Below are 20,764 nucleotides of genomic sequence, written 5' to 3' on the forward strand. Positions count from 1 at the left end.
GAAAAGAAAAAAAAAAAAAGGAAAAGAAAAAAAAAGAAAGGAAAGAAAAAAAAAGAAAGGAAAGAAACGTAAATTATTCGGCTTGAAGCCTAGCAACAAGACAATCCCGGCGTTTCTACATAGTGTTATTATGGTCTCAGCCTTCCTACACCCCAGGCGGCAGAAAGCGGGTGTTGCCTGGCAAGTCACTCGTTAATACTCTGAATCGATATCTGGGGCGGTTGTGATGTACCCCCGAGTTCCGAGAGGGCGCAGTCGGCTCCGGAGTTGATGGCCAGAGAACTGGTACCGAGAGAAGTGGATCCTCCCGCGGCCGAGGTCCCGTCCCGTTCCGTCGGCTCCGGATACACCGGTGGAGACGCCGGGATGTTGATGAGCCGGAAGCGCGGGATTAGGTATCCGGACTCGACGTGGGGAATGAGCCGAATCCCTGATGAAAGACCGGTCGACGAACACTTCACCATCGAGGAGTTAACGCTAGAAACCCGTGTTGCAACTAAAACATGTACACTGAACCAAAAGGCAAACAAGAAAAGGATACTAAGGAATACAAAAGGTATCAAATGTCGGCAGTCCAAAAAAGAGCCCATACTCGCTTTTGGCTTCCCCGTCATTCATTGCCCATAACCAAACCAAGCCCCGTGCCAACACCACTCTGTCATCCCATCCCCGTCCCCTTATCCCGCCATTACATCACCTTCCTTCCCTTCTCCTCTTCATACTGCTCTTCCTCTTTCTCTTTATCCCCGCATCTCTCTAAGCCGTCTTCTTCCACTGCAGGTAAACACCAATCAGCGAGCTGACGGTACCCGCGAGACCAACGAAGCCATCATCAAAGTTGACCCACTTGAGGGCCGACAGAGGAACAGTCAAGTCGCAGAGATCGGAGGTAAGCTGCAAGTTGCTGGCGATCCTCTCGCTAAGAACACATATCAGTAAACAGCCAACAGACAATGTTAGCACAAAATAAGCGGGGAAACTCACGTAGCAATCCTCTTGCTCTCCAACGCGCCCTCACCCTCCTTCTTATCCACCTTAGCCTCCCTCTGCTTCAACGTCCACAGCGTGTACAGCTGCGCGATCACGCTGCATGCCAACCCCGCCGCCCAGAAGCGGTACGCTTCCTGCTGGAACTTCTTGGCGCGCTTGGACTTGTGCACGCCCAGCGCATCCAGCAGGGTGAGCATATCCATCGTCAGGTAGCCCGCGTAGCCGAGCTGCCTGCCGACCGTCGCGTACTGCAGCACCGGGTCGTTGGCGAGCTTGGCGTCGACGGTGGCCGAGGCCGCAGCGCGCAGGTGCTCGACGTTCTTGCCCGCGCGGAGGACCTTGCGCACGAGGCCGAACTGCTTCTTGATGGTCTCCCACGGGGCGATGGCCGTCTGCGGGCGGTTGGTGCGCAGGAGGTACCAGGCGAAGAAGCGCGCAAAGTACTGGATCGTGCGCAGCAACTTGTCGCGGCCAACGGTGGTCGCGACGAACTTAAGGTAGTGCGACACGGCGGGGTGGTAGATGAGCGTGTCGGCGACCATCTTGGGAGATTTAGGTTCTTTGGGCGGGTGTGGTTTGCGTGGTGTGTCGATGGGCTTCGGGGTTTGGGGGGATGTCTTTGTGTGTCGTCGGCACCCTCGGCTGAGTCGCGGGAACGGGCGGGCAATACGAACGCTTTTCGAGGTTTCGGATGTGGTCCGGTACGTACGTTGTGTCGCGTTTGTTTAATTAAGTACAACAACAGAGAGGTTCGACGGTCGGAATGCTGGCGGCGTCAGAACGACAAAGGATTTGAAGCGAAAAAGTCCGTCTAGGAAAGGATTGGCAGGGATGGGAATAGAAAAGATGGTGGGCGCAAGCGAAGGGAGGGATGAGTGGGCGGGTTGGAGATGGATGAATGGAGACAGGAGCCGGATGCTCGCTCGCGTGAAGAGCACATGCCGAGGTTGCGCAGACACCATCCGCCGCGCCGTGAGAGCGCCCACGATCATGCCTGGGATTCGTTGTCGCGGCTACTCAGGGGGGCAGGGTTAGGGTTGTGAGTCCATTTGGAAATCCTGAATCCAACATACCGAGCACTCTGGAAACATCCACACGGGCACCGATTACATCAAGTCGCAGATCCCAATCTCGTATTTTATGTACATTAGGTGCTAAGTTATCCTGTTTCACCTATTTACTGGGATCGTATCCAAGAAAACATGCAATTACTGAGCCACCGAATCCAGAACGCCTCAATTCTGCTTCATGTCTATGTACTTCTCACAACTTAGGTGCGGGCTTAATCATTGCAACCTTGGCTTTCAGCGCCTCCTCTGCCTCCTTTTCAATCCTCTCCAGCAGTTCCTTGCAAGTAGGAATGTCCTTGATCATACCAATAACCTGACCGGCCGTCCAAACGCCATACTCGGGATCACCGTTGATAAATACCTCCTTGCCACGCTTCCCGCTCACATAAGGAGCAACCTCGGAGAATTCGCCCGTCTTGCTCTCACGCTCGATCTTGAGCGCCTCCTCGGTGACCTTGTTGCGGTACAGACGCGTCGTGTTCTTCCAGCGGCGGAGGACCAGAACCGTGTCCGTCTCCTGTGCCTTGACGATAGTCTCCTTGATGTTGTGGTGGATGGGAGCCTCGACTGTGCACAGGAACCGCGTGCCCATATTGACACCGCAGGCGCCCAGGCAGAGGGCCGCGGCGAGACCGTAGCCGTCGGCGAAACCGCCTGACGCGATGAAGGGAACATTGAGCTCCTGCCTCGCGCGGCTCTGCAGGACAAAGTTGGCGATATCGTGCTCGCCGACGTGGCTGGGAAGTGTGAGCGGTTTGCATGCCCCCTCCAAAACGCCGTAAATTATCTCCAACTTACCCGCCGCACTCAAACCCGTCAATACTCAGGAAGTCGGCACCAAGCTTAACAGCTGCCTGAGCATGGCGAATGGTGGTGCACTTGTGGAGGACGGTAATCCCAGCAGCCTTGAGCTGCTTGATGACGGGGCCCGGCGAGTTGCCGGCCGTCTCGACAACCTTGATGCCCTCATCAATGACCACCTGGGTGTATGCCGGGTAGTCCGGAGGCACCATAGAGGGAAGGAGTGTGAGGTTGACGCCGAACGGCTTGTCCGTCAGCTTCCGGCAGCGGCGGATCTCCTGGCGCAGACCCTCTGGTGTCGGGAAGATGAGAGCTGTGATGAGACCCAGGCCGCCGGCGTTGGACACAGCGCTGGCCAGGTCAGCGGTGCCGACATGCATCATGCCGCCCTGGACCACAGGAACTGGATAGGTGAAATGTCAGTCATTGTTTTGTAACCTAGTACATGCTCAAAGGTGACATACTCCTAATGCCGAGACGGCGAGTGAGCTCGGTGTCGAACGGCATGGCTGCGCTGTCTCCTCTGCGATGCGACGGATGTATGTACAGGCCGATCCAACAGGGCAAGTAAACAAGGGATAAAAGTCAAGGGAGTGTCTTGAATCGTCAGATTACGGCTCCGCGCAACTGCCAACGTATAGCAACCTCGACGCCAGCAAGAGATAAGAGGTACAAAGGAAGTCTGTTTCGAAGCTTCATGTGGTGCCTGTTTAGGGTCTCATGTAGACGGCGAAGGTGCCTTGTTCGGGACAAGACCAGCGGGTGAGGTGAACCGAGCCGAGGCACTCCGCAAAACGAGGGGACTGGGGCGCCGAGACGACGCCATCCCCGCAAAATCCACATGGAGATGACCCCGGAATCAGGGACAATGAACCAAGGCTGTGGGCTGAAGTGTAAGATACAGTAAGATGGAAGAAGCTTTCGAGGGTTGGCGCGTGGGAGCTCGTGACAGTCTCGTATGATGGTGTAACTGCACGTACAATCGGCTTTCACATGCCTCCACCCCCCTGTCCTGCGGGTGTCACATCTCAACTTTGCCGCTTTCATCCGCTGAATGCTGTCTCAAAAGGCAAACAAAAGCTTGATTCGACTTCAATCTCTGAAGTGTTGGTCAACGAGACAGCTCCGAGATCTTACGCATAATTCATCATCACCAACCCATGTCAGATTTCGAGCACAGAGACGGGATGTGTGAGTCAGGTTAGGTATATACTCCGTAGGGAGGTCTCTGATGCCGCTGACTGGACGCCCCCTTTTCCAAAACTAATACATCAGAACCTCCCACTCAAACCAACTCATGCAAACAACATTGCCGGCGGCGAGATGCCCAACACCCGAACAATTCTCACTCAATATGCCGACGGCTGAAGTGAATACCTACTTATCTCAAGGTTGTTGTCCGTCGTCATATCGATGATGCTCTTTTACGACAACCTTCCCCGCTCCCAGCACCGAGTGTCACCATCTCGCAGCTCTCACGCTCTTCACGGTGACACTTGCTCATAAAAAGCAGTGACACGACACAACAGGCAACCACTGCATCAGAGCCCAACATCCGTCTGTTTATTCACCGGACAGACACGTCTTGGGTTTTGCAACAGTGATCATGGAAACTCATCGATGTTGTTCGACCCAGCCATGCTCTCCCAAAACTCGTCAGCAGCATCATGACAAACGGTACTTTTCTCATCAGACGAGGAGGTAAACATGAGTTCGTGTGGCTGTGCACTGGCGTCAGCGCCAGTTGTGTTTACTTCGCTTGCGGGCCGCGAAACCTCCCAACCCGGACGCGACACGAAGCTATCGGCGTTCCCCGGACGGCACTCCCGGGTCGGCAGGGCGATCGCGGCGGCCCCACCCCCACCAAAAAGACTCCGATGCCGCCGCAAGGTGCCGCCGGTCTCTGGCTCCAAAGCGCTGTATTTGGTCGTCCAGGCTAAACTGCCGAGTTACACAAGAGCCGCATGTTGTCCTGCCACAGACAGCCGGCATGGCGTTTGCTAGCGTTGCATACCGTCACGGCGATTTGATCCGACCGTGGGCCTGCTGTCTAGGAGCCGCGTGTCACCCGATTCGAAATCTTGTGCTCAAATGGATCGCAATAGTTGGCTATTTTACCCCCGAGGGCATGCAGCGAGGCGCATCCCTGGTCATGGAGTGTACGGTCCGGGACTGCCGGAAGGTCCCCCAAGACCGAACCCGACTGGGACCCGAGGTGGGACGGATGAACGATGTCCAGAGTTCGTTGCCAGGCAGTCCATGGATCGTGCTGGCTAACTCTCAGCCAGAGAGGATGTAAACAGACGCCGTTGTTTTGTTGTTGGGCAGAAGATGTCGCGCTGTATGTCCTGACACTTCCCACGAACCTGCTAGAATCCCCTTTTTGGGCTACGTCTATCGACAACAATGTCAAGAGGCGCTTATCTTGAACGCCCATACACACACCTGCCGTGATCAAACAGAGGTGTCCGTTCTGTCAAGGCAAGGTGTACATGTATTACACCGACCTTCCACACCTGGCTTTCGCTCCAACTTGAGGCATGCGCTCTGCGGGAAAAACGCCGTTTTAATATGCGGGCGTCAATGCCAGCTGGGTTCTCACCGCTGCACAACATGTCTGCCTATGCCGGCAGCCGAAATGTGAAACATTGGCGCCAGGTCAAGCTTCCCAACAGGCTGGTACTGCCCGGGTATTGTTTACGAATAGAGTTTCACCATCCTGAGATTCTGGAAAACAACAGAACCCGAGAGCGTCGTCGATTCGTCGTCTCATAGGTGGCATCGAGGACTTGGGTCTCACAACTCATAGGCCGGACCATCAACAATCAACAAAACGGATCACGGCGTGGCGTTCCGCTGCCCTGGAGTGGATCAGGATTGGAGACGGACGTTCAACACCACCGTCGAGTGGACTCCTCCTAGGAAGGCGGTGAACGGGCATTGTATAGTATGCGGAGATCGGTCTGGCCGTGGTCCAACCGGTAGTCTTCATCGTGATGTTGGGCATTATACCGTCGGGGCCAACGACCAGAGTTGATCCAAGATGGCACATGGCCACGAACGGGTGTTGACACGACAGCACGCTCTCGGTTTGCTGCCACGCAATTGCAACGCAGCTTGCATACCTTCCGCTGGTGCCCGATTCGTCTTCACACCTTCTGGGCCAGTCACGGGAGGCGGAGAAGTGAATCCATAACGGCCTTCGGCTTCCACACAGGCTTCCGTTATTCTTGGCAGTCCTTGATTTAGACTTTTGGTTGCATCTGATGGAGAGACAACTCAGACCTAGCCTCGCCGGGACTTGATGGCATCCCCGAAAAAGCAGAACGGCGACGGGAGGAAACAGCACAAACAAATGTCTACCCTATGTATGCGCCTTGTTCAATTCACTTCTTGTGCAATGGCGCCTCGACCGGCTGCTGGCACATCCCGCGCCAGTTCACCCGCCTGGATTTCCCCCTTGTCCACCATGGCCCTAGCTTCGATTTTTCGGCAGCGAAGTTGCCACGAGTGGGCTGACAGCTCATCGTTCTCCCAGCCCAGCGGGCACGTAGACATGGACCCCTGTCGTTGCCAGGGGTCTCTTCCCACGTCCCGGATTTCTTGTTTCGGTTTCGTCGAGTTCAGTTTTTTTGTCAACGCATGCGGTCAACATTTCGAGGCTCTCACAATGCCGGCAACAAACACACCTATCGATGTATCAAGTGTATTCTGATGCTCTTTCCACATCTAAATCTCCTGGCCTGAAGAGCCAGATACGTCCTGGTGCATAGTGCCACCCTGTATGAGCAGTCCGACTTGCTACAACTGGCACACAAACAAAAACGTTGAGGAATGCAGAGGGCCTGGACCTACCGACCTAGCGTAGGTACGGTGTATGATCATATCGATCCCAATGTGTTCCCGCCATCAGGGTGGCACCGCGTCCGCTGGAGACCAGTGACTTGGCACACAGCAGCCGCACAGAGGCAGGGGGCACAAGCAACGATAGCAGCGAAAAATGGAGGACCGCAACAGAGCAAGGCGACCAGTAACCCATCCCACCGCCTCGGATCGAGCCCGAATTGTACATAGCGTTTCTCCATCCAAAAAGGCAAAACACACACAAAACGGCGGAAAATGGAGAGCAGAGCATAGCAAAGTCTGTCCGCCCGCCAATCCCATGCGAAATAGTATGTGTTTAGTGTATGGGGCATCATGGCCTACTCCGTACTCCGTAAGCTGGCAGAATACGTGACGGTGTGTCTTCCGGTGGCCTTCTGCCCTTGTTTTCCTTGCCCGACTTTCTTCTTTTCCTTTCGATCAGCAGTAGGACGCAGGCTCTTGTTGCCCCCTGGCCCTGTATCCGTCCGCTTGTCCCCGGCCACGATGCACCGTCCCGTGGTCTACTAGGAAGGAGACTCGCTGATACGCCCTGCACATTCGCGAACACATACGAGTCCACAAACTTTAGGCTTGGGACAAGCCCCCCCGCCGTTTCCCCTGGGCAGGTACAACGCTTCACCAGCAGTGAACAACAAGCGTGTTTGTGAGAAGTGGTGCTCGTGGTTGGTTTGGAGTGTAGTGTGTACTCCTTGCATCTTAATTAAGCACATCGGGGGCTCCATCTGGAATCCCGTTGGAGCCACATCAGCCCGCCTCGCAGACCGGTTGTTTGGGAGCTGCCAAGTGCAAGTGGGTGTGGTACCTTGCTTCCGCTAAGTTAGGTTACTAGGCGGGCTGTCCCGAGGGGAGAGAGTATAAGATTGTTTCTGCGACGGGATCGTCGCCGTCGTTTTGAGCTTTCACTGTCAAAAAGCAAGCCCCTCGATCTCATCCTATCGCCGTCGTCTCCCGGTTCGGCACATCACCAGCCTCCCGGTCCTTCGCTCAACCCTAGACGATCACCCAAGTGGCTTTCGTTCTTGGCCTTTCGGCTTCAACGGATTCTGTGCCTCCAACAATCCCTGGGATCGACCTCATCCTCAGAATCCTTTCTACACACAAAGCAGCCATGTCGTACCCGTATCCGTTCAAGTCATGGCAGGCCCAGCTTGATGGTTGGTGACCCAATACCTCCCTACCTTACCCTAGGTACCCTATCACTCACACCAAGGTCACTAACCTTGAATTTCTATCCAGAGGCCTGCCGCGAGTGGAACCTTGCTGCTCCAGTCTTCCAGATCTATTCTGACAGGCGAGGTACGTTCCAATATTATCTTCATCTTGTTACCCCTCTCCATTGTCTTTCTCCGACCTATTGCACTGGAAATTACTTTCTCCCTCTCTGACGCAAGACACAGGAGGCCGCACCGCTTGGTCCTCGCAGGTTATCATCGGCACCCATAAGTTTCCCGCCCGCTTCTGGTACGACCACAAGAACGTCAACAACGCCAAGGAGGATGCCGCCGAGCTCGCCGTGAAGTGGTTCCAGTCCAGGTCGCAGACTAGCTCTCCTGCTAGCAGCCGGGGGAAGTGGTAACGGTCCCCTTTGTGTTTCGGTCTTGGCTTCGGTATCCCGCCGGGGGATGAGGTTTGTTTCGAGTGTTCGGTGCGCCAACGCCGTCCACAGATGTCTCGAATGGGAATAAGAATACGACCGCAGCGATGGCGGCTATCTCTTGGAAGGATGCTGGTCTCGACGCCGGCTGGCGATGTTGGAGGGCTCTCGAGGAAATCCCTGGCTGCAGCGGCTTGACCAGAAATCCTGAAGCAGGTCACGGGGCTTCTCAAACGCTTGGGAGACCTGAGAGGAGCATGGGGAAGACACGCGGGACGCATGAACTGTCTACCAAGGGCTGGCTGGGATTTGATGGCCTCTGTCGGTGCTGTGCGGAAGAACACGAGCGGGAGGACATTTGGAGGGTTGGGTTCCGGATGGCCGTGCTTGGTCTGGGTTGAGCAGAGACACTCTCGCTCCCTTGAGACCTGCATGTGCGCCGTCTGCTCTGGCCTGTTTGCCTTGTCCTCCCCTCTTTCGCGCAACAGATGGTGGAGGTTGTCTCCCAGCCGGCTAGGTAGGGTGATTCAACCTTCTCATGCATCTTGTCTCCCTCTTCGCCGCTGCGCCAACGACCTGGACCTTCGGCACGACCTCGACTGCCCGAGATTCCTCTCCTTGTTCTCGCACTCGCTTTCTCGACCATCTCGATCAACTGAGACCCCGCTACCTCCGCCACCACGACGTCGAACTTTCCATCTCTGGGCACGGCTTCCGTTCCTCTTGTTCTGCAACACTTCGCATTATTCTCATTTCTTGGTCATGTGGAGTTTTCGGACGGCAGTTCGCGTACGATACCACGATCTTCTATTCGCTTCCCCTTCACCTGTCTCACACCGTTTCCCGCTACAACCTTTATTCATGGTTTCTCGTTTCTGATCACGTTTTCGCATCTTGTGGAGTTGGGGGACACAGGGCATGCCACGCGGCGGCATCTTTAGAATTTGTCACGAAGCTGCTTTTTGCATGAGTTTTGATCTAAGAAGAGGGAGTTCTGTTGGATTTCTGCTTTCAGACTGTTTTTCTGGAGGATACATCGATACTTATCAGGTTGGCATTTTTCCATTTTCTAGTTGATGTGGTGGATAATTCTATCTGGCTTGGGACCTAAGGGAACGAAGATGGCGTCCAAAAGCATGTACCTATCTATGGTCCTTGGTGGTTGGTATTGAAGGCTGCTGTTCTTGCCTGGGTTTCTATGTTGGACGATAGGGTAATGCGTGGATATAGATCGGACAGGAATTTTGATATTATCTCTTTTTCCTCGCCTATTGATATTATCCCACCTCGAGACATCGTGCATTTCGGTCAGAACAACAGGGCACACCGTGGACACATGGGCTGTCCTCGGGGTCATGAAGGCTATTATCTTCGTGTCGTTGATTGCTGGGATGGCATCGTGGTTGCGATGGACGACGATCTCGAAAAGCAAATTCTTCCTGTAGACGAACACACGCATCTCATCATTTTGATCTCCAGGGCCCAAATGTCGAGATGGATCAATGTGGGGTTGGACTGGCGGTATCCCTCTTCGCGGTGGTCGGAGCACCTAGAGGCCGGTCCTGGTCAGCCAAGATAGGTAACCCGGGGCGACAGGATTTCGTTGCGCCGCAGAGCTCACCGCCAGTGTTGCCTGGTCAAGGATTCGAGGCTGAAATGAGATATGAATGGCCAATTCAGACTGTGGATTCTCTGGATGTCACGCATCAGAGTCTGGTACTGTGAACACTGCGAAAGGTCAGCCGACCTCCTGGTTTTGTAACGCTGGATGGTCAATCTGAGCTGAGGTTTACATGGCGGTTGGAAGGCGGCGCTGAGAGAAAACCAGTCACTGGTTGGGAAACTTCGACTCCGAAAATTGTCGCTACATGTCAAAACTGAGATGCCAGAACACACGGCGCGAATTGTTCTGGCGAAGCAGGGGATACAGGCAGGACTGTTCCCGTGACCTGCACCACGTGCAGAGGGCGTGGAGGGCTGCGGAGTAGCTGACCGTGGGGGAGTGTACTCGTTAAAAGAATCTTGTAAGAACATTCAGGTTGGAAATCGCAGAGTCCGGATGGGACTTGAGGCAATCGATGTGCGGGTTGTGCTCTTGCAGGTCAGATGTGGGAACAAGCCCACGGAAGTCGGAGGAGAGATGAGACGGCCCGGAGCGCTGACGGGACGGAAAAGAAAGTGTGGGGCCGATCGGTTCCCGGGCATCTCGGTGCTTGGCACTTGGCAGGTGGCTGAGATCGAAGTCTTGGCATTTGGTGGGCTGCGGCTAAACCCCGGTTGAGCCTCCAAAATTTCGAGCAACGCCAACGGGTGGGCAACCACCGCGGGACATTGGTACATATCAAACCACCCACCTCCACAGCCAGCCATGCCTCCACGATTGAATATTTGGTCGGCCTGCAGAGCCATCCCTATCCTCACCCGGCCAGTTGTTGCCGCCTCGCGGCCAACACCGGCTGCGCTGGCCACGCCAGTCACCCTCGCAAAGAGGACGTTACTCGACAACTCCACCACCCGACTACCCTCGAACAACAACCTCCCTCCTTTCCCACCGCCGTCAGGATCTAGGTCTTCATCTTCCGCGCCGTCAGGAAGCGACTCTGCGGCCCCCGAGCTGCCTACAAGTGCCGAAAATGAGCTGGCGTTGAATCAGCTGCGGATGATCGAGTATGGCCTCACACCGGCGAACCCCTCCGTCGAAGGCCACAAGTTTGGCCTGCCCGAGTTACCGCTTCCGCCATATAAAAGTTCAAAGTATCGCTATGACGAACTTGTGACGCAGCTAACCAAGCTGCTCATGAGGGATGGCAAGTTAGCCACGGCACAGAGGGTACGCTGAACCTCATGTATAATAATGCGTGATGTCGACAACTAACGAGGGTGACACAGAACATGGCCATGGTTCTCAACTTCCTCCGTACCTCCCCACCGCCCCGTCTCGATCCCAACCGTCCTCTCATTCCCGGCCACCCCCCAGCCCACCTGCTTCCCCTCGACCCGGTCACGTACCTGGGCGTTGTCGTGGAATCGGTGGCTCCCTTGGTCAAGCTCCGCCCGTTCAAGGGCCTTGCTGGTGGTGGTCGGTCACTTGAAGTGCCCATTCCTCTGCGTGCGCGGCAACGGCGGCGCATCGCCTTCAAATGGATCATGGACGTGGTGTCGAAGAAGAAGTCGCGCGGTAGCGGTCGGGCTCAGTTCGCGCACCGAATTGCTGAGGAGATCATTGCGATTGCAGAGGGGCGGTCAAGTGTTTGGGATAAGCGGAACCAGTTGCATAAGGCTGGCACGGCCAACCGTGCTAACCTGGGTCGTGCGGAGGTGAGATCCCAAGTCTAAGGAGGAAGCGCCTACGAAGAAGACCGTGGAGGACTAGGCGAGCGAGAGGAAGGGAACCAATTGAGAGGATTTTGCGAGAGCGCCCTGGCGGGGTGTCACGAGCAAGACCATTATACATCTTGTACAATACTTGTGTATAGATGTTCATGTTTATCCATGAGGCTGATGGCCACTTATACATGGGCAATGACGTCGGAACTAATTGGCGTGTTCTCGTTGGGCGTTGACCAGCTGTCCTACCTTCGTCACACGCTGCCAAAACATCTACCAAAGCAAAAAGAATTTCCAGCCACAAGAGTGAAGAACAAAGGCCCACCGGCCACGTCCGATATCTTGACGCGTCCGGCGCCTTCCGCCCGGCAGCGTGTCATGTGGACGGCTCAGAATTTAGGTACCTCAGGTACATCAGCTGCGCGATGGCACCTTGAGTGATGAGTGGCCAATTGGTAAAATTTTGCAATTCAACCTTGAAGAACGTAACTCATGTTGATATTTTCAAATCCAAAGTTTACAAACAAGAAAATGTGTTGTTTACTCCCAGCCATTGGCCAACGAGATGGCTAGATGGCAATTGATGTCAGGCTCTTTGGAGATGTCGACCCAGGATCGTGGGAATCGGCATGTGGATCTTGGCAGAGTGGACCTGTCCATGTGAAGTGGGGCTGTGAGTCTTGGCATCTTCATGGGCTGGACTCTGCTTGGATCCATTTCAACTGCTCCGTCGGTCCCCGCTATGATTCAAGCGCAAGAGATGGCCAAAGGCGGTGCTTGGCTCTGGAGCACAATGTGACGGGCCTTGCCTCTTCTCCAACTGCATCTTTTGCAGCCGCGTTCTCGAGTCAACGTTTGCCAACTACAACAAACTTGAGGTGGCTGCGTGTTTTTGGTTTCTGTGCAGCCATCGAGATACCGCCGTTGCCCTCGTCTCCCGTCGTCTCATCTCGTCACCCCACCAGCATTCGTACAGAGTACCTGGGACGAGACAGCGTCCACCCTTACTGTCCTCTATTCACAGAGAACCGCCGACCCCAACACCGCCGAAACAGGAGATATCGATCTAGAGTTCCTCCAACCCGACCAGCCGCCCAACATGGCTCGGAAACCTCAGCCCATGTCGATGGAGGCGATGTTGGACGAGGAGCGGAGGGAAGTGCTTGCTCTGCTTGAGGGCAAGACTGCCAACCGCTCCCGTCCTCCAAGCACTCTCGGTGCTCGCTCCCCTTCGCCCTACACTCCTCGATCTCCAGTACGCAGCATGCTGGATGTTGGTATGAACATGCCGTCTGCTAAGTCAAGAACTCGCCGGGCTGACACAAAGGCACCCACTCAAGCTCCCGTACGAAGCATGCTCGACATAGATACCCCTCCACCACCGGCCGCCAACCAGCAACCCATCCGGAGCATGCTAGATGTTGACAGTCCACCTACCGCTACCAAACAGGTTTTCAGCACGCCGTCCTCTCCCACCATGCCAGGAGCCACCCTCGCCGCCCCTGCTCATCCTCGGAGCATGTCGGACGCATCCTCCCGCCCGCCTGCCGACTTTGGACCTAGGCTTGGACCGCCTCGCGCAGACGTGACCTCCGAGTACCAATTTTCCGGCATCATTACGGCTCACGGCGGAGCGGCTCTTCCGAAGCGTGTCACACAAGGTGGCAGGCGGGCCAGCGCCATGCCTGACCTCTCCAAGAGTCCCGACGTCAGCCTTGTTCTCCCTGGTGACAGGGGGCGCCACTCGATCATCGGCCCGTCAGTCCGCGCTGGCAACAAGTCCAAGTCTCCCCATAACCGTCTCGGTGTCCGTTCTCACTCGCCCAGGGCACCGCCGCTGCTTAGAAATCTCAGCCCCGCGGGGCGCGCCGTGATCAATGACCCCGAGATTATTGATTATAACAATGCGTATCGAAGGCTGTCGAATGCGGCGCTTGCGAGGTCAGGAGGAATTCTGTCGGAATTGGGTAGGAAGCCAAGCGCAAACTACCTCTCGGAGACAGGGAGGCTGGCCAAGGATTATATGGGCCCTGATGGCGAGCTTTTGCTGGAGGACTCTAGTGATGAGCAAGGCAGCTCGTCAGGGGAGGAAGGCGAACGGGGCAGGAAAGCCGCGAGGAGTTTTGAGAACCTCAAGTCGACAACACCTGGGTCTGGGTCGACAGAAACCAAGAAACCTGTCAAGAGTCTGTTGGCGGCTGCGGAAGAAGAGCGTACGTTGGACACATCCTATAATCGTCGATATGTTGTGACAGGTTTACTTACCTCGTGGAATGCAGGTGCTATGGTCGCGTCCCAACAACCCCAATATACCTACAGGTCGCTGCTCGATGAGCCCACAATCACCGTCACATCACCATCTGGTGACCGCGTTAAGTCCGGCAAGCAGGTTATCCACCCCAACACGAGCTTCGACGACCCGCCTGGAACGGGCACGCACACGCCTATCGACTCGGACACAGAACAGGACCTCACCGACATCAAGCGGGCACAGAACTTGTCCTTCTCCATGACGCAGATCATGGACATGCCCGAGGCGCAGCGGACGATCCAGATTATCACGCGCGGCGAGTGGTTGACCCTGGTGAAAGAGGCCGAGGAGGAACATCGCCCACCGCGCAAATACCTGGTGGCGACCGATTTGAGCGAGGAATCGGCCCACGCCCTTGAATGGGCCATCGGCACGGTCCTTCGCGACGGCGATACCTTGCTGGCCATCTATTGCGTAGACGAAGAAACAGGCATTGGTGGCGCGGTTGGCGGTGACAGCAGCGCTGGAAACACAGGCAGTGGCGGGAGCAGCACCACCCAGGTTCAAGACGAGTCAAACAAGAACTCTTCTGCGAAGGAGCAAGGGGCCGAGAAAGGTCCCAACAACAACGGAACCCACCCATCTCCGTTGCCACGGCCATGGCCGTTGTTACATCATGACTCAAGTGCAGGAAATAGCGCGTCACCGGCGCCGTCGGTTCTGGGCCGCGAACGACAGAAGTATGAGGAGGAGCGCCACCGTGCAGTGAAGAGCATCACGGAGCGCGTCACGAGACTGCTTCGCAAGACGCGGCTCCAGGTGCGCGTCGTGGTAGAGGTCTTGCACTGCAAGAATCCTAAGCATCTTATTACGGAGGTTATTGATCTGGTCAACCCGACGCTGGTCATCCTGGGTAGTCGTGGGCGGAGCGCTCTCAAAGGGTATGTGGGCTTTTTAATCCCGAGTTTCTACGTTTATGTTCATTCTCTTGTTCCGCGTTGTATGCTAACCACTTTTTACTTTCTCTGCAGCGTCATCCTCGGCTCATTCTCGAACTACCTCGTCACCAAATCGTCCGTGCCCGTCATGGTTGCGCGCAAGCGCCTGCGTAAGCAAGGCAAGTACAAGCGCGTGCCCTCGGCGCACCAGATCAACAACATCAACAACCCGGCCGCGCGCAGCCTCGCCAACGCGAAGATTGATTAGGCGTCTTCGGATGACTTTGGGGTGGACGCTTTTGTTGTCTCGGAGTATGATGGTGATGATGGCGGCGGCAGCGGTGGTGGTAGTGGGAGTGGGAATGCCGTATAGAGCGCGACTGCCTCCTCCTCCTCCTCCTCCTCCTCCTCCTCCAACAAGAGAATAAGAGGACCGGTTACGAAGCAGATGATGGTGATAAGACAGCTGAAGGTTCAGAAGAGGAGGAAGGAAGCGAGGAGGAAGGTGGTGGGTGTGGGCAAGGTGATAAAGCAGCAGCACAACAAGCTGAAGAAGGTAGCGAGGTTGTCGTGGAGCGAGAACGGGGCAGGGTGGGCAGTGGCGGGGACCGCGGTTGCGGCGAACACGATTGGGACGGGGGTTGGAGGAGTTTGATGGGAAGAGTTGTTTCTTCCGTGGGGAATGTGGAAGAAGCGGGAGGTGGTGATGGACGACGGGAAGTGGCTTTGGTTGGGACGTTGGGTTCTAGGGTCAGTTTCATGTTTTCTCCCTGTCGGATTTTCCTTTTTCTTGATTGTTTCTGGCTGTCCTTTGGGGAGGGTTTTGGAGGATACGGTTTATGGACTGGAAAGGGGGGAGGAGGGTGGAATTCATGAAGATTCGAATGTACAGAGTACACAACCTGGGTGAGGTCACTACACAGGTACTTTATGAAGTATGAAATACATGATGAGATGAATCAAGCTGATGGTAACGAACGGGTTCAATCTCCTGGTGTTCTGGTATGCTTCTGAAGATGACTATGTTGTTTCTACAGGGGAGGTTGTAGAGAGGTCAAGAGACGGATGAATCAATTCTAGTCTTTTCTTTGTTTTGAGACACCTATCCGACGGTTTAAGTTTGCACAGGATTAAGCCTTGTTCTTCTCTTCAATGCCTCTCATCTTCCCCAAGTTCCCGAACAAAGCGAGGCGGTTCCAGGATTCGAGGATTCAATTGAAAGTGCACCTTGGTGCCTGGGGAAAAAGCAATAATGTTTGAGAGCAGCCATGATTCTGTCAGAGGGAAACCAATTCAAGTCTACGGCATTCCTTGGGCCTTGAGGTTGCTGGCTGCTGGTTCTTCAACCTTGTCACAAAGGTACATGTACAAAGGCATTATTTTGGCTTGCACCAGATGTACCGTTGTGAGTTGTCTTGGGACCATCAAAGCCCCGCCCTTGCATGGCCGTTCGTTCGGCCGGCGAAGTGGGGACGGATCTGATGATGTCCAAAACGTGGTTGGCTCCGGACAGTGGAGCCAGAGTGGGGCGAGCAACGGGCCGGACGAACAGCATGCTCCCCCTCCCAGCCACTCACTTTCCCCTCCCTCCATGATTCCCATGCATGGGCGAAGATGGATGGACGAGAGGCCGAGACAGCGAACAGCCCATTTGGGAGAGAGGGGCAGTTGGGAACCGTCGGGCGGGATGCGACAGCGCATCGGCTGCGCAGCGCCGCCATCGAGACCTACGGTGGCCGCACTCTCGGAGCCCAAGGCTGGCATGACACACATCTCTCTCTGTCTTGGTGTCTTGTCGAAAGATAGTTACTTTCTGTTGTTTCTGCTGTTGTTTGTAAGAATTGCACCACAAACATCGCTTCCAACACGCGAGACATAATCCGTCCACCTTTTGTATCTGAGTTCCTCGAATCATCGCTGTGGACGACATTCCCAGGCTCACCAAAGCCAGACCGAGACAGTGTACCCACGGGAAAACGAATGCGCCATTGGACAACTGCCACTGACCAAGGCACCACTTCTGTCGCGATCCGTCATCGTTTCTCCAGAACATCCCACACCACACCAGTCCTCCACGGCCATACCAGACTGGGGAACATCGCAAAGAATAGAACCCCTCCCCCTGGCGCACACCCGGCACACAAACCGATCCACCGGAACCGCGCCTGAGGCCGTGTGGGTGGAATGCAGCCTCTCTTCGCCGTCCATAACAACGTCTCCCTCATCAGCATCAACGTCGCCCCGAGTGCCTGGGTCACCACCATCGTCTTGACTCTCGTGTTTCTGTTCTTGTACCTGCTGCTCTACGCCGCACCTCTACCCTCGTTCCGCTGGCCGTCGCTGTCGTGGTTAGTGCCGCGCCGGAAGCCGCACCAGCTACAAGCCCGGACCAGGAACGAGCGACGCACTCCGGAACCCATCTACGAAGATAACGACGACGACTATCTGTTCTCCGACAGAGAATACACCCCGCGCCGCAGGACCATCGAGCACACTCCGCTCCCTCCCCTGATTGCCAACTATCCATATCCGTTTGACCTGCTTCGCCACGACGACTCCCGCAGCCACGAGGTCGCGAAAAAGGTGAGGTCGAGCCGCAAAGGGGTCAGCGAAAAGAGGAGCAGTAGCAGCAGCAAAAAGGCTGGCGGCAAGACATCCAGCAGCAGCAGCCACCATGACAGCAACGACCATGACGGCCCTAGGAGCCCTCGATCACCTCGACGGGTCTCTGGAAGATCTCAGCTCCTACCGGCTTCCCACCCCTCAGACGACGGAGACGACAGCCACAACAACAGCTACAACAACAACGGGGGACACCGACGACACCAACAGCTACCAGAGGCCGCAGCAGTACGGCCGCCAATCAACCCACTCCGGCTTCCGGAGCGACGACCTGACCAGCGAGGCGACAGGGGCGGAGGACGAGGAGGATTTGGACTCGGAAGTTTCCGCCGGTGGCTACAGTCCACCCGCCTGGAGACGCCTCGGCAACGGCGACCGCAGCAGCGGCTTCTGGGGGAAAAGTGACGATCTGTTCCAGCTGCTGAACCGCGCTGCGGAGGAGGAACGCGCTCGCGAGGAAGAGGAAGCCCGTCGTGCCAACCCCGCGTATGCGAGCGACGGGGGCGAGGATCTCTACGACGACGAAGACGAGATTCTGGCCCAGGCCATCAGAACCAGGTTACCCACGGGAAGTCTTTCGCCCGAGGAAGAGCGCAGTCCGGAGCCTGAGTCCCGGATTCAGAACTACTCCCGGAATCAGCACGGATACCAGCAGATTGATCATGTGGTGGGCGACAAGATGGAGGTCAAGGATTTTGCTGTGGGAAGAGTGTTGAAACAGGAGTCCATCATGCCAAAGGAGGGCGGAGGAAACGGTAGGTTCTTCCCGCGGCGGGTGCGGCCGCTGTCCGTTTCCCTGCTTTCTTTGTCAACTTGTTTCTTTGTTTCATGTCCCAGGGAGCCGGTAGCTAATCATATCTCCGCTAGCCATCCGGTTTGCCATGACTGCTGAAATATCACACCAGACTGAGCCAATTGAGGCGGCCTTCAACTTCGTTCGCCGGCAAGTGACAGCCATGACGCGGTCATGGGCCTCCATCTTCATGTCCCTTCTCGCCGCAATCCTCTCGTATGCCGCCCTGCGCTGGCTCTCCCAGCCGGCCGCCATGAGGCCCGTTCCCGATCTCGTCAAGGTGGCCGGTGTCGCGCGATCCATGGAGCCGTTGATTTACTATTCGGAGAATGGCATCCAACAGGTTGGCGACCTGCAGGCCACGGGCGTTGCCGTTTGGGACTTGGGTGAGAGTGTTCGCAGCAGCAACCTCACCTCAGCGCCGATCATTGTCAAGGCCTTGGATGAGTTGAGCGATAGTCTCAAGACGCTGGCGATTGAGCTTACCAAGTTCTTTGCCAATGTCGATGGTGATATCGACGGGTTAGTGGCCGCAATCCTCCGGTTTCCTCCCTCCTCCGTTCAATACTAACTCGTTCCCCCAGTATTCTCATCGTTATGGACTGGGCCCGCCGCGAGCTGACTCAACTCCAATCCCTCCCCACTCTTCCCCTTTCCTCCGCCTTCGACAACATCCATAACCTCCTCTCCAACGCCGGCATCTTGGAAAACCCGCGCACGGGCGAACCGACCTTCCTGGGGCATATCTTCTCCTCCATCTTCGGCCCGAGCACGCCCCAGCGGACCAAACAAACCCTGCAGCGCACCTTCAACGAGTTCCTCAGCGTCCTGGAAGAAGCCGTCTCCTCCGAGCTGCAGCACTCCCTCGCGCTCTTCGCCCTGTTCGAAGCCATCGACCACCAGTTCCTCAACCTGGCCCGCACCGTCGTCCGCGAGGCGTCGCTGCAGGACCAGTCGTACGCAGACCTGCTCTCGTCCTTGTGGACGCGCATCCTGGGGCCTAAGGCCTCCGAGGTCGCCAAGTACGAACGCAACCGCCTCCTGCTGCAAAACGTGCGCGAAAAGACGGTCCGCAACAAGGGCATCCTCGTCGAGCACAACCACAAGCTCCTCGCCCTGAAGGCGAACCTCGAGGCGCTGCGTCGGCGGCTCGTTTCCCCGCTCGTTAGGTCCGTCAACTCTAGCACTTTGACGCTCGACGAGCAGATTCGCGGCCTCGAAGACGTGGGCATGTACCTCGAGGGCGTCAGGATGCGCCAGAAGGGGAAGCTGCTGGAGATGCTCTACGGGAGCGGAAGCAGCAGCGGCGGGGGGGCCAATGCAGTTGCGGCCAGAGCGGCTAGGGGGCTGGCGCCTGGCGGGGAGGAGGGGAGCTCGGCGGTCGCTGCTGCCGCGGCCGCGGCGGCTGGGAGGAGGTTTGTCCAGGCTGAGGTATTGCCTCGCGGGGGCGGCGATGGTTCGGGAGGGAACTCGTAGGGGTGATCGTTGCTTTGTCATTTTTGTGTGTGCTCTTTTCAGCTTCTTCTTTGGCTATTCGGTTGGTTGGCTTGTTCATCGTCTTTGTTCATTCGACTTTGTCTCATTGGGAGGATTCTTGCATTGGGTTTGGACATTGGATACGGCGGATTTGTTTGGATATTCATCATAAGTTGGCTGTCTCGGGGCCATCAATGGAAAGCTGGAGGCTCGGGGGCCGTTTGCTGTTTTGAGAGACCGGCACTTCGCCATCTCCCACGACATACTGTCAACGGAGTCTCCAGTTGGGCCTGGCGTAAGGGCGCAGGAAATGGTTTGGAATGGGTGGTGTGGATGGCGTTTTGCGAGGCCGGATGTCTCATATTTTTTTGCTTGGATTTGGTTGCAGTCATAGAGTCAACATGGGAGGGAGTATATGGGAGTACCTACACAGAGGACTACGTGAATGCCTACATCTTCCCAACATTCATCCATCCTACGAGCAGTCACAGTCTGGGAACGCCCTGCTCATCATTTGATCAGGAAATTCAGTTTGATAGTCTGCTGCGGCTCAAGCTAATGTCTGCCTGCAATCCACCACACATCAACCGCTTCAGGATCTGCTCCATTGCCCATCATCGTGGGGTAATCACTCTTTGAAGTATTTCCTTCTTGACCCATGCCTAACCTCCATAACACCGAGTCAACCGATAACAAATCACCACACGACGAGACAATTGGACTCGCCCGCTAGAAAAACCACCACCAGGTCACACGCAAACCACCTTATCCACCGTCATGATGCCGCGAATCGTCTATCACATACATGACCATGGCTTAGCAATGTCATAGCAAGATGTCGTCGTGATACTCTCCGTGTCCGTGTTCCACGCGTCACAGGAGAAATAAAAGACCCATGTCTCTCCATAAAAAAGCGAGCCAGATCAGAAGAACACAACCTTATCCCCCGTTTCCGAAACCGGCCCCCTTTCTTCTCCTCCATCCCAGAGTCTTGCATAACCGCCAGGCCCGAGTCAT

General features: G+C 55.8%; 9 protein-coding genes across 9 annotated transcripts; 6 read left to right on the forward strand and 3 right to left on the reverse strand.

Moving 5' to 3' along the window:
- Positions 1–270: 270 nt before the first annotated feature.
- VTJ04DRAFT_6759 (uncharacterized protein) lies at positions 271–627 on the forward strand (the record flags this gene model as incomplete). The annotated part of the gene is made up of 1 exon (XM_069365013.1): positions 271–627. The coding sequence occupies one exon, from the start codon at positions 271–273 to the stop codon at positions 625–627; it is 357 nt and encodes a 118-aa protein (XP_069218783.1).
- Positions 628–756: 129 nt separating this feature from the next.
- Positions 757–1,532, reverse strand: VTJ04DRAFT_6760 (uncharacterized protein; the record flags this gene model as incomplete). The annotated part of the gene is made up of 2 exons (XM_069365015.1): positions 757–919; positions 985–1,532. 2 exons carry the CDS (start codon positions 1,530–1,532, stop codon positions 757–759), a joined length of 711 nt encoding a protein of 236 aa, XP_069218784.1.
- A 721-nt stretch (positions 1,533–2,253) lies between these two features.
- On the reverse strand, positions 2,254–3,368 carry VTJ04DRAFT_6761 (uncharacterized protein; the record flags this gene model as incomplete). The annotated part of the gene is made up of 3 exons (XM_069365016.1): positions 2,254–2,797; positions 2,859–3,264; positions 3,326–3,368. 3 exons carry the CDS (start codon positions 3,366–3,368, stop codon positions 2,254–2,256), a joined length of 993 nt encoding a protein of 330 aa, XP_069218785.1.
- A 1,160-nt stretch (positions 3,369–4,528) lies between these two features.
- VTJ04DRAFT_6762 (uncharacterized protein) lies at positions 4,529–4,801 on the forward strand (the record flags this gene model as incomplete). Its single annotated transcript, XM_069365017.1, has 1 exon — positions 4,529–4,801. The coding sequence occupies one exon, from the start codon at positions 4,529–4,531 to the stop codon at positions 4,799–4,801; it is 273 nt and encodes a 90-aa protein (XP_069218786.1).
- Positions 4,802–7,854: 3,053 nt separating this feature from the next.
- On the forward strand, positions 7,855–8,322 carry VTJ04DRAFT_6763 (uncharacterized protein; the record flags this gene model as incomplete). Its single annotated transcript, XM_069365018.1, has 3 exons — positions 7,855–7,900; positions 7,983–8,042; positions 8,144–8,322. 3 exons carry the CDS (start codon positions 7,855–7,857, stop codon positions 8,320–8,322), a joined length of 285 nt encoding a protein of 94 aa, XP_069218787.1.
- A 1,383-nt stretch (positions 8,323–9,705) lies between these two features.
- Positions 9,706–10,374, reverse strand: VTJ04DRAFT_6764 (uncharacterized protein; the record flags this gene model as incomplete). The annotated part of the gene is made up of 4 exons (XM_069365019.1): positions 9,706–9,889; positions 9,962–10,068; positions 10,134–10,153; positions 10,269–10,374. 4 exons carry the CDS (start codon positions 10,372–10,374, stop codon positions 9,706–9,708), a joined length of 417 nt encoding a protein of 138 aa, XP_069218788.1.
- Positions 10,375–10,708: 334 nt separating this feature from the next.
- Positions 10,709–11,676, forward strand: VTJ04DRAFT_6765 (mitochondrial 37S ribosomal protein uS7m; the record flags this gene model as incomplete). The annotated part of the gene is made up of 2 exons (XM_069365020.1): positions 10,709–11,170; positions 11,230–11,676. 2 exons carry the CDS (start codon positions 10,709–10,711, stop codon positions 11,674–11,676), a joined length of 909 nt encoding a protein of 302 aa, XP_069218789.1.
- Positions 11,677–12,766: 1,090 nt separating this feature from the next.
- Positions 12,767–15,124, forward strand: VTJ04DRAFT_6766 (uncharacterized protein; the record flags this gene model as incomplete). The annotated part of the gene is made up of 4 exons (XM_069365021.1): positions 12,767–12,944; positions 13,008–13,880; positions 13,947–14,859; positions 14,950–15,124. 4 exons carry the CDS (start codon positions 12,767–12,769, stop codon positions 15,122–15,124), a joined length of 2,139 nt encoding a protein of 712 aa, XP_069218790.1.
- Positions 15,125–17,040: 1,916 nt separating this feature from the next.
- Positions 17,041–19,747, forward strand: VTJ04DRAFT_6767 (uncharacterized protein; the record flags this gene model as incomplete). Its single annotated transcript, XM_069365022.1, has 4 exons — positions 17,041–17,503; positions 17,559–18,233; positions 18,346–18,793; positions 18,856–19,747. The coding sequence occupies 4 exons, from the start codon at positions 17,041–17,043 to the stop codon at positions 19,745–19,747; spliced, it is 2,478 nt and encodes an 825-aa protein (XP_069218791.1).
- Between the last annotated feature and the right edge of the window lie 1,017 nt (positions 19,748–20,764).

Source organism: Mycothermus thermophilus, assembly GCF_041956435.1.
Source record: "Mycothermus thermophilus strain CBS 625.91 unplaced genomic scaffold VTJ04scaffold_4, whole genome shotgun sequence".
NCBI lineage: Eukaryota > Fungi > Ascomycota > Sordariomycetes > Sordariales > Chaetomiaceae > Mycothermus > Mycothermus thermophilus.